This window comes from Callospermophilus lateralis, chromosome 15 (genome assembly GCF_048772815.1).
Source record: "Callospermophilus lateralis isolate mCalLat2 chromosome 15, mCalLat2.hap1, whole genome shotgun sequence".
NCBI classification, from domain to species: domain Eukaryota; kingdom Metazoa; phylum Chordata; class Mammalia; order Rodentia; family Sciuridae; genus Callospermophilus; species Callospermophilus lateralis.
The window spans coordinates 89,131,703-89,143,967 of NC_135319.1; the positions used below are offsets into that span (position 1 = coordinate 89,131,703).

At 52.8% G+C, this 12,265-nt stretch overlaps 1 protein-coding gene across 2 annotated transcripts in view; it reads left to right on the forward strand.

Moving 5' to 3' along the window:
- Dock1 (dedicator of cytokinesis 1) overlaps positions 1-12,265 on the forward strand; it is a 447,303-nt gene that overhangs the window by 136,264 nt on the left and 298,774 nt on the right. For both annotated transcript variants that reach the window (XM_077105459.1, XM_077105460.1), the window contains exon 24: positions 12,051-12,121. In XM_077105459.1, the coding sequence (XP_076961574.1) occupies positions 12,051-12,121 (71 nt within the window). The remainder of the gene's footprint in view (positions 1-12,050; positions 12,122-12,265) is intronic.

Genomic DNA, 12,265 nt, shown 5'->3' on the forward strand with positions numbered 1-12,265 from the left:
GGTCATGTCATTTCAATTTCCAATAAATGTAATTATTTTCTTGCTATTGCTTTTGTCTTTAATTTCAAAGTTTTCTCTGATTTGCTCTAAATCATCCTTTACAAACAAAGCGAAAGCTACCAGGGTTTCTCTTTTGATGTTGGCAATTATAAGTGCAATTGTAAAATTTACTCCAAATTTTATTTGACTTAGTAACCGGTTAGCTGCCACCACAGGCCTCCTAGTTGTCATCATCTGTGTTTGGACTCCGTGTGAGATCACCGAATGCCAGAGCTCTCATAAACTGGACGTCGTGGTTTTGGTGCTTTTCACTCTGTGTTGCACTGTTTACCATCCTTCCAAAATATTCCTCCTTTTCTCCAGTCAATTTTGGAAGCAGGATGTTCTTCTAGAGCAAAACATCTCCCCCCGCACCAGTTATAAACAGGGTAAATGACCCCTCAGGAATATTAAACACTATTAAACTGACGAGCGGTTCCGTGCACCGTAGGAACCCCAGGAATTGTTTCTAGTTTTTCCTGACTTTGTCTTGGGGGGATGGAGTCTGTTCTAGGGCAGCAGCGAGCTCTCTGCTTCCTGGGTATGTCCTAAGCTGCTTTCTCCACCATGCCCTTCAGTAATGATGTGCTGCCTCACCTCCGGCCCCGAGCAATGGGAGCCAGCTGAATATGGACTGAGACCTCTGAAACCATGAGCCCAAAATAAACTTTTCTCCTCCAGTTGTTCTTGTCAGCTCTCTTGATCACCGCAGCCCCAAAGCTGGCTAAATCACTCCTGTTGTGGTTCCCTTGGCTTCCCACCTGGGTGGGTCCTGTCACTTCTTATAATTAGAGCTATGGCTTTGATGGTGGTTTGCTCAGGGGACGAGCAGCCAGGGCTGGGCTTCGGCATCAGGATCATCATTAAGATGTCCCATCTCGTGCTGTTTAAAGGAGCCCAAGGCACCCTGACGTTTCCCAGTGTCTGTTGCTGCTGGAGACCGTTGTGTGGTCAGTCCCAGCTGCGACTGGGGACACACAATGGTTCAGCGTCTGCGAGGAGAGCTGGGACAGGACATGCTCATATATGTCTCTCGTTTTGCTAAAATACATACAAAGCCCTCCACTGTGACCGTCTTGTGTCAGCTCTTCACTGGCCTTGAGGGCCTCCCTGTCTGTGCAATGGTCGCCTCTGCATAGTCCACACACATTTCCACTGCCCCAGGAGGAATCCCTGTGCCCGACAGTCACTCCCTTGTCTTTTCCCAGCCTCTGGCAGCCTCAGGTCCTGCCTCTGTGGACCAGCCTGTCCTGCACAGTCCCCATCAGTGGCATTATGGCAGCGTGGCCTTCTGCGCCTGGCTTCTACTCCTTACTGTGTCTTCAGGATGCGTCTCCTTGTGAAGCCAGGATTCTATTCCTCAGCTACCCACCTGTATTTCAGGTGGCTACTGTCCAGTGCTCTGGACAGGGCAGCTGTAGAGTGTCTGTCAGAGGAGAAAATCCTCCTGCATTAGCTAGACCACAGGTATGGGCACTGTGACTTTGTGCTGGGTTCAGGGAGGAGGTACTGGGGGTTGGGAGACGGAGGTGCTGCATCCTGGCAGTGTGGAACCTGAGTCCTGGCGGTCATGCTGGGCAAGGCAAGTCCCCCAGCCCCAGGTCTCTGTCTTCCTGTGCGTCAGTCCTGGGCTTGACCACTGCTGCCCGCCCTTCCATAAACACAACATGTGGGTTGTGATTGTCCTGCACGGTGAGACAGATGAGCTTGCAAGGAGAAACGTTGGGAACTTTTAATGTCTTGACACTGCTGTGCCATCCAGGTGGCATTTCTGCTTTCTAGAAATTCATTTTTATTGTATTTTACAAAGATTTAGGTCAGTAACAGAATGAAAATAGAAACAGCCCCTGATCTTTTGCTGTGATCAGTGGGGGAGTCCTTGTGCTACGGTTTCTTTTTGCCACTTTTGGAATGGGTGATGGGTTAGCTGCCCAGGGCTGGCCTGGTGGATGGCTCAGAACAGCGCAAGTTCACTGTCTCATGGGGGCAGAGGCCAGAGGTCCAACACCATGCTCTCTCTGTAGAATCTTCTGCTGCCCCTCTGGCTCTGGGGCTCCTGGATCCTCTGTTTCAGTCTCTACCTCTGTCTTCACACATCATTCTTTCTTTTTTTTAAAACATATTTTTTAGTTATAGGTGGGCACAATATCTTTATTTATTTGTATGTGGTGCTGAGGATCGAACCCAGTGCCTTCTGCATGGTAGGCGAGGGCTGTACTTCTGAGTCGCACCCCGCCCTCACGCCATTCTTTCTGTGTGTCTCTGCCCCCAAGGGTCCCTCTCTATTCTCTGAAAAAGATGTCTGCCATTGGATTTGGAGCCCATCTGAAGCCTAATTTAATGTTATCTGCAAAGGCTCTGTTTCTAAATGAGTTCGTAGCCACGGTATCTGGTGTCTGAGTCATTTGTGTGAAGCTATTACAGAATACCTGAGACTGGGTGATTTATGACGAGCAGAAATTTATTGGCTCACAACTTTACCGCCTTCCAGTATGTGTCATCACCCAGGGAAGCAGGAGGGTGAGAACTCGCCCTTCTGTGACCCCATCCCTCCCGTGAAGGAGCCCGCAGAGTTCAGTCGCCTCTTGTTGATGTATCCTGGGATCCTGTCACAGTGGTGCTTGAATTTCAATGTGAACTTTGGGGGGCATTCAAACCATGCTCAAGGGTCAGGACATGAACATGTTTTGGGGTAGTTCTGCCTGCTGCAGGGGCTGGGGTGCAGATGGGGTCGAGTGGCAGGGCCATCCTAGTGGGGCATCCCTTTTTGCTTCCTCTACCCCAGGGTCCTTCTTCATCCTGCTCAGCTCCTCTGTCTGCTGGGTGTCTGCACACCCTGGCCGCCCTCTCTGGGGCAGCGAGGTGGTCAGTATGGTGGAGAAGGCGGCTGGGCTTGCTGTGCCCCAGCAGCCTATAGGTCTCCCTGCACCCTTCTGCCCCTGTCCCTGCACCTGTCCCTGCCTCCACCCACTGCTGTTTCCAAAAGCTCCACTTTGTCGAATGGTTCAGACCGTGAATTAGACACGAGTGGACTGTGTTGTGTTTTCCAATCTGCCCACTGCACTTTCAAGTGTTGTTCTAGAACTTCTCTGTCATTTGTGAGTCCTGTCTGGCTTCCTGGAAGCTGTCTAGACAGGTAACCAATTTCCACCCCCTGGGGGGCTTTGGAGGCCTCTTCACAGAATGGCTCCCCTCCTCCTGAGCTCTTGATCTACCTAACTGAGCTGGTAAAAGGTTACCAAAGAAAAAACAGAAAACAAGGGGAGAGAAGTTCAGGAGTTAAATTCAGCTCTATTCTTGAGAGACTGGGCGATTCCCCATTTAGCCTGACTTACCTACCGTCAGGTACATCATAGGAGGTTAGGCGAGCGCAGAGGCTCCCAGGGAGAGGGATTGTTTCTGCGTGCGCCCTGGTTGGCTCGTCCACCCCTGTCTCCTTCTCCTGCTCCACTTTTGCTGCATGGTTCTTGCTCCTGAGCCTGTGGTCTTCTGGTGACTCTGCCCTGCTGGGCCACTGCTGCTCTGTCCTGACTCCCTGGGTCATCCCTGCTCCTATCCCGACCCATCCTCGGCTACATTCCCTTCTGGTCTCCCCTGTACCCAGCACTGGGGACCAGGGAATGGACCAGGTATGGGCTCCAATTGCTTGTTCCAGCATTGTTTCTGACTGCGTGTGAGAGAACAGGAGGCTTGCTTAGCCAGGCTGGACATAGGGAAAATGGTCATTGTGGCTAGAGTGGACCAGCCCCTCAGACCTGCTGACCTGGGTCTTGTAAGGGTAACTGAGGACTGAGGACTTTTGTGTTGTGGGCATTCACTGTGACACAGCCACATGGCCAGGAAGTGTGTGTGTGTGTGTGTGTGTGTGTGTGTGTGTAGACATGTTGTGGATGGGATCCCCGGTGGTGAACACAGTCCTATATAGTGAAGACCCCCACTGTCATGTGAGACTCTGGAGAGGCCCTCTCCTGTGCCAGTCTTCTCCAAGGTGGCATAACCAAGGACTTGCAAGCACAGGAGCTTGAGCTGGGTTCAAATCTTGGTAAGTTTGTGCTTCCCTTATTAGTGTTTTTATTTAGGCTTTTTGACGGGTCAACATGGAGATATTTATGGGAACAGTCCCCCCAGGATCACAGTTGACACTTGGGGTTGAGTGAACCTCGGTGCTGGTGGGAGAGATAAGCCGGGCTATTTTAGCGACCAGCATCTGCTTCACGGATGTTGATGACCCGGAGAGGAGGTATTTTTGGATTTAGGTACGGGAGGCGTGGGTAGTCTGTATTTAATAGTGGACTAGGCGGCTGGCCTCATTCTTCCTTCTGCTCTGGATTCCTAGCACTTAACCACAGGAGCACATCCTTGAGTCGCCCGGGGGCCCGGCACTCCTCCTATAGCAGCGCCAGGCTGCCTGTCCAGCGTTCACCCCGTCTTATTAAGACCCCTGTTCTTTTGGACTCTGGGCCCCCACTGGCGGGAGTGGGCTGGCTCCCTTTTTCTCTGTTCACATTACTGGTTACTTGTGAGAGTGTTTGGCTCTGTCTCAGATCTTCCAAAGACAGAGTCTTAAGTCTGAAAGGAGAATTTGTGGACACCATATATTTTAGTTCAAAACCTCCAAATGGAATCCTTTTAATATGCATTTTCTTGAGAAATATGTAAATTAATAATTGCTTCATACATTATTCAAGAAAAACTTATTTTGTATCACTGATAGCTCTCCTTATATAAAGATATGCTAATGGATTTAATTAAAATAATTATACTGAATAATGTCGCCTGAACTTTACCCTAAAATAGTATCTATTAATCATCATCAGTAGTAATATTTTTAGCCAGAGAGACACTTACAACATTAAACGGATGCCAGATAGAAAGCACATTTTTTTTTTTTTTGTTGGATTAAGTTGGCAATCTCATGAGATGCATGACAATTAAATTTGCTTAGACTATAAAATTTCCTTAATATCATTAACCTGCACTATTTTAGCAACTAAAAAACTTTTAGCATTTTCTGCCCCTTCATAGTGCTTTTAGGAGTTCTTTTTCTTTCCCTCTGATCCTTTGGTCCCAGTGTGTCCCTTGTCCCTTTGATTCCATTTTGACCTCACTTTCCTTCCCAAGAGCTGGGAGTGCCGAGTGCCACGAGCTCCTGACTGCCTGGTCTGGGGATGAACCTGATTTTAAGAGGGACACTCAACAGCCTGTCTTTTAAAACAAGTAGAAATGGCGTCACCAGCAGCCAGGGCTCCGGGTTTCTCTCTGGTGTCCTTCCCCGGCTGGCTGGCTTTCAGTCAGTGCCTAGTGGGATCCCTGGTACCTCTGGCTTGTGCGTGCGGAGGCCTGAGCGCCTGGTCTCAGAGTCAGTGGGTCAGGGCACGCATGTGCTTGCCCCAAGCCTAAATGTGTTTAGAATCGGACCTGTCCACCCTCAGGTGGACAGATGAAAGCTTCACCAAGTTCAAAGGAAAACTCAAGCTGGGGAGTTAATTTTGCTGGGTTTAAAATCAAATGTGAAGAAATAACTTGCTTAAAAAGCAAACATTCCTTTGTAAGTTCTCTTATGGCTTAACGAACAGGAAACGAATGAGCAAAGCTCAAAGTGGTGAGTTCATCCAAATCCCCGGGGTTCTTCTCTGCTCTTGGCTGGGCAGGCCACTGGGTGTATCCACTCAGGGTAGGAACAGTGGTTCCCAGCCTGGTGGGGATGGACTGAGAGGTACCCAGTCTACTTGGCTCTGTCTCTGGGGACATCCACTGTCCACAGTCATTGTCACAGCACATCTCCATGAGATGGCAGGTGGGTCATCCACTATGGGAGGCCCTGAGGCAGCACTGGGGGAGGCTGGCATCTCAGCTGCTTGTGACAGTTCACAAGAGCCTGACTGATGTGTTTAAATGAAGACCTCCACTGATTTACCCTAAATAATAAAAACCAAACAACACCAGAAAAGTCGTGAACGTTTCTGTGATTTGGTGACCAGTTCTACTCAGTATCTGTCATGGTATGTAGCCCTTTATAAATGAAAGGGCTGAATGAAGACTGGGGTTTGAGAGATCTGCACAGTGAGGGTGTCTGGGTTAATCTTTGTGTGTGTGTCCACACGCCACGTGTGCCACTGTGGGAGGTGGCAGTGACCAAGGTCTGTTGAGCACTGGTGTTGTGTTGGGATCCCGAGCTGAGCTTACCATGTGCATGACCACCTTCCATCCCAGCAGCCCCCATAGGCAGGTCCTCCTGAGCCAGGACCACCCTTCCATCCCAGCAGCGCCCATAGGCAGGTCCTCCTGAGCCAGGACCACCTTCCATCCCAGCAGCCCCCATAGGCAGGTCCTCCTGAGCCAGGACCACCCTTCCATTCCAGCAGCCCCTGCAGTAGGTCCTCCTGAGCCAGGACCACCTTCCATCCCAGCAGCCCCCATAGGCAGGTCCTCCTGAGCCAGGACCACCTTCCATCCCAGCAGCCCCCATAGGCAGGTCCTCCTGAGCCAGGACCACCTTCCATCCCAGCAGCCCCCATAGGCAGGTCCTCCTGAGCCAGGACCACCTTCCATCCCAACAGCCCCCATAGGCAGGTCCTCCTGAGCCAGGACCACCCTTCCATTCCAGCAGCCCCTGCAGTAGGTCCTCCTGAGCCAGGACCACCTTCCATCCCAGCAGCCCCTGCAGTAGGTCCTCCTGAGCCAGGACCACCTTCCATCCCAGCAGCGCCCATAGGCAGGTCCTCCTGAGCCAGGACCACCCTTCCATTCCAGCAGCCCCTGCAGTAGGTCCTCCTGAGCCAGGACCACCTTCCATCCCAGCAGCCCCCATAGGCAGGTCCTCCTGAGCCAGGACCACCTTCCATCCCAGCAGCCCCCATAGGTAGGTCCTCCTGAGCCAGGACCACCTTCCATCCCAGCAGCCCCCATAGGCAGGTCCTCCTGAGCCAGGACCACCTTCCATCCCAGCAGCCCTCATAGGCAGGTCCTCCTGAGCCAGGACCACCCTTCCATCCCAGCAGCCCCTGCAGTAGGTCCTCCTGAGCCAGGACCACCCTTCCATCCCAGCAGCCCCTGGAGGCAGGTCCTTGGAAGCACCATGGCTTTACCTGGCAGCACTGATGGAAAAGGGCACCCTCTGGCATTGCCCGGGCAGGTGGTGGAGGCAGGCTGTGCACTCTCTCCTCTGGCCCTAGCCTGCCCTGAGCCCCCTTGGGCCCTGCTTCCTGTAGACTCTGCTTCTGACTCTTCCTGTGTGTGGTGTACTCCGACTTTTGTTTTGGAGGTGTCTCTGCAGAGAAGATCCCGCCCGCACCTGTCTCCGGTGGGTGCCCCTGACTTACCCACCAGCCTACTTATGCACCAGCTTGTGCCCCTCACCAGGCTCTTGAAGCTGAAGCCCTCCTCTCAACAGAGACCGCAGTGTAGCACAGCTGTCCAGCTCCCTGGGGGCTGCCCAAGCCTTTCCATGCCAAGTGCAAACAGGGTCCAAAGCACTGGAGACTGGTCCTCGGCAGGGGCAGGGTGGCACACGCCAGGGAGGAGGTGGCGCCCGTGAGGAGGCCTGGAGGGTGGGCCCCTGAGCCCCTTGCCTTGCTGGCTCTGCACCGTTCCTCTCCTGCCAGGGATGGTGACCGAGGTGGAAGCAGAGGCGGGGTGGGGGGGTGGTCTCCTTGAGAATTGAGAGCCGCTGTGCCAGGGTGAGGTGGTCTGGGAGTCGTGGGGCCAGCCCTGGCCTGTGCTCTCTGTGAGGAGTGCGGGAGACCAGGCGAGTGACTAGGCCCACTGTGTTCATTCCCAGGGGGCTTGTTGTCTTCGGGGGTGTGGGCAGGTCCGCCTGGGATCTCTGAGGGGAATGTGAGTGCCCTGGGTGCCTGACCCAGCGTCCCTGCGTCCTGGGGAACGCGGTCTGAGCTCTGGACTGAGGGGAAATGGATTAACTGAGGTGGGGACTGCGATGGGGGAGGGGAGCAGGGACCCAGGAAGAGGAAACCCGCTGTGGACAAGCCTCTGAGGAGCAGGAAAGCCTGGCCCCCCCGGGAACCTGAAGAGGTTCTGCATAGGCGGAGAGGGTCCTGTTGGTGGGCCAGTCCCCGGGCATCGAGGCTGGAGCCTAGGGGCCCTGAGAATGCTGACTGGGTCACATTTATCCCAAGAGCTGAGGATGTCACCCAAGTTACATAACAGGAGGGCTTCTCTTGCTGTTCAGTGAGCCTGAACGAGGGGTCTGGGTGGAGGCAGGGAGGCCAGTGGGGGAGGCTGTGCCAGGGAGAGGTGGAGGTTCGATGTTAGGTGGACCAACCTCTGCTCTGCAGCAAGGAGTCAGTAGTGTGGTTCCCTGGGGAAGGGATGGCGGGTGGGGCTCCATCAGAGACAGTGGAGTTGGCAGTATCATTGGGACAGCCCGCCAGAGGTCGTCGCTGTGGGTTACGGGTGCGGGGTGCAGGAGTGGGTTTTGTGGCTTCGAGGTGCGGGGCGCAGGAGAGACGGCCTCCAAGATCAGCTTTAGGTGTCGGTAGCTTATTTGAGGTGATGTTCCTGAGGGGGAAGGGTGATGTGGGGAGATCCCAGGGACCCCCACATGTAGGGAGGACCCAAGACATTGGGAAGGAGGGCTCAGGGGGGTGTGAGTCATGGGAGCCTGAGGAGAGGTGGCAGCCGTGCTGTAGGGTGGCCTAGGAACAGGCTGCTGCCACTGTGACTCAGATCTGTGGCTCAACAGGGGTTGTCCTTCAGCTGTGGTCTTGGTCGGAGGAGCAGAGCTCTGGGCTGGCCAGCATTGTGGGATCCTCCCTGGCCTTGCCTCAGCAGGCACGGTCCGCTCGGAGGACACGCTTGGTGTGGGAGGCCTGGGGAATGGGCAGGGAAGCCCGGGAGCCCTGGCTGTCCTGGCCCTCTGCCCATCCTGGTTAACACAGGGTGGGTGGCCGAAGGGGCCCGGGGTAGGCAGGCCACAAAGGCCTGTTCTTGTGTGTAGCTGTCGCTCTGCCCTTGTGAAGTGGTATTTATGAAGTGGCTGCAGGCAGAGGATGCTTTGTTGGGTACGGTATAAAATGCAGGAAGCCAAGCCGTCCCTCACCCTCTGGACATCCACAAACTAAACGAGACACGTTAAGAGACGGAAAGCAATCAGCCTGTGCAAACGCTTATTATTAAATGTCACGATAAATATTTTCTAGTTTCTCAAACTGACTCTGAGGTAGTCGAAGCAGAACGTTTGAAACGGGCATGAAATTATTCCTAGTTAATGCTGTTCGACTGCGGCTCCCCGCAGATAATTGGAATCCCTCAGTCGGGTTGGCGTTGAGGGCTGGGTTACCAGCGGAAAGAGCAGCCATCGTGCGTGTGATTCTGCAGTGGAGATTTAGGGGTGGAAGTTGTCCCCTGCCCCTGTCCTCTGGCCTGGGAGTGCTGGGACGTGCAGTGAAGGTGGTGCAGTGGTTGGCAGCACCAGCCTTGGAGCGGGCGGGCTGCTCCAAATCCCAGCAGTGCCCATCTGAGCAAATGACTTCGCTTTTTTTGCACCTTCACATTCTCATGGGTGACAGGGGCGATCCTGGACCTGTTCCAGAGGTTGCCATGAGGATTTCACACGTCAGTTTGGAGGAGCAGCCAGATACATGTCTGGCGTGTGCAGGGTGCTCACGTTTGGTAGATCAGGAAACTCAGACTCATTAAAAGTGACTCAACTCTGGATCCTCCATCCTGGGCACCAGAGATGGGACCCGTGCTCAGCCTTCCGACAGGCATTTTCCTTACCTGATAAGGGCAGCGTAATCCAGGTAATATGTTTTTAATCACTTTTCAAATTAAGGTATAATTTACACTCAGTAAAGCACACTCCTCCTTATTGGGAAGTTCGTAGCTTTCCACAGAAGCGTAACCCAGCTGCCCTGCCGAAGGGTCTCTGGATTGGACCTTCTCCCACTGCAGACAACCCTCTCCCACCTGGCCACCACGCAGGTTTTCCCTTTCCAGATTGGCCTGGAATGGAATCACGTCGTCTTTCAAGTTAGCCTTGTTTTTTCCTCCTGGGTGCGTCGGAGCTTCCTGGAGTGTTGGCCAGCGGTTCCTTCTTTGTGGGTGCTGAGTGGACTCCATGGTGTGGGTTCACCTCCTGAGGGACATTTGGGCTGCTTCTAATTTTTATCGATTATAAATAAAGCTGCTCTCAACTTTTCACTTGCGGGATTTTTTTGTGAACATCAGCTTTTATTTCATCTGAGTAAATAAATATGCAGGAGTGCAGCTACCCAAGTCTCGGGGATCACTCACGGCTCACATTGAGACCACCATGTTCTTTTCTAAAGTCTCCTAAATATTTTTGCACTCAGACCAGCAGCGAATGCACACGGCACATTCTTAGAGTTTTCTTTTGAGTTGTTTTTAGCCTCTCTAATGGATGGTCGTGGTCTCTCACTGTGGTCATTTTAGTTTGCCCTTCCCTGATGAGTAGTGGTGCTGAGTAAGTTGCTTGGTCCTTATCTGCTATCCATGTGTCTTCCTCAGAGAAGTGCCCCCCCCACCCCGCCCCTGCCTTTGGCGGCGGTGGAGGATTGTTTTCTTACGGCTGAGCTTTAAGAGCTCTTGGTACATCCTGGATACCAATCTCCATCAGATCCTGATTTGCAACACTCTCCCCGTGCTGTGCTTGGCTCCTGTTTTGTTATCTAAACAGCACTTTTCCAAGAGTCTCAGCTCTTTGTTGGGATGTTTTCATTTAAAGATTGTGCTGTTAGTATCATATCTTACAAATCTTTGCTTAACCCAGAGTCACAAGTGTTCTCTCCTGAAGTTTCATAGTTCCAAGTTTTTCATTTAAGATCTGTGATGCATCTGAAGTTAACTTTTGTACACATGTGAGCTATGGAATGGAATTTATTTGGCGTTGGTATAGAGGCCAGTGAACTTTGGTAGCAAATCCATTGACTGCGTATGTTCCAGGATCCAACCCAGGGCCTCCTGCATGTTGGGCAAGCCACCGCATATTGAGCTGCATATTGAGCTACATCCCCAGCCCCAGGGTAATATTTTTGGGGCGAGTTTCTGACTACTTGCTTTTGGAGGGTGGTAATGACAACTGTTTACATAATGGGTGTAATATTTTCCAGTGTGCACAGGGATGTCCTGTTGTCTTCTCAATTTGAATCTAAGTGTTAATGCAGCCCTTGATGTAGCTGACACAGGCCAGTTTCCTTCCTGGAGGTAGAACTCAGCCTACCTCCATGAAGGAATTCGAGTCACAGGTGGCAAAGCCAGGTCAGGATGCTTAAGATCCAGGAACGTTCCCCAGTAGTGTGTAACAAAGGCCTTGGGTCTGCGGCATACCCCAAATTGAATTTTAATTCCAGCTTAGTTCATTACTTGCTGTGTGAACAGGGGCAGCGTAATTAATGTCTCCCTTGTCACTTGCTTCCTCCAACACAGCTAACTCCCGGTAGTGGGTCGGCTAGAATTAGTGCTGAGCTTCGCAGGGCCCAAGCCCCGTGCAATGCGGGCAGCGGGGTCTGTGATCGCCATTACTGCACTGACCAAGGCTGTGGGTTTTCTAGATAAAGCAGAACTTGTTACTAAAGAACAAAATGATTTCTTAACTAGGGATACACAGGTATGTAGGAGACGAGTTTTAGGATGGAGCAAGGGCATTTCGTCTGCATTGCTGAAAGAGGAATGGGCTTCAGGCAAGAAGGTCTTCTGGGACCCTCTTGGTTTCATTGCGTGAAGCCTTGTTAGGAGGCCACGTTAGTGTCACGTTAGTGCCACATCAGTGACAGGGCGGTGGTCTGCCTGCGGGCTAGGCGTGGGTTCCTGTTGCTGTCCCTTGTGCTATCTTGCTTCGCGTGTCCATGCTAGCTCCCGCCCCTCTGTGGCCTGAAGGAGCCTTCTTCACTCTCCTCTCTTCACGCTCAGCCGTCAGCCTCTGTCTGAAGAGGTTCTCTTCTTGCCACGTCTGTGGTCTTGATAGGAATTAGAAACTTCTGCCAACGCTGGCCCCTGCATTCAGCTCAGCCCTCTCTCCTCTTGGTTTGCAGGGGGCGGCCTTGAAGTACTTGCCGACCATCGTCAACGACGTGAAGCTGGTGTTCGACCCCAAGGAGCTCAGGTAACTAGGCGCAGGCGGGTGCTCACCCATCACGCCTTCCTGGGGCTGCTGTCGTCCAGGGCATGCTCCGGGCCTGCCTCGGGTCTGCATGGGTCAGTGCCCTGGACCGTCCTGGGGCATGGGCTGCTGCTGGTGTCTGTCCCT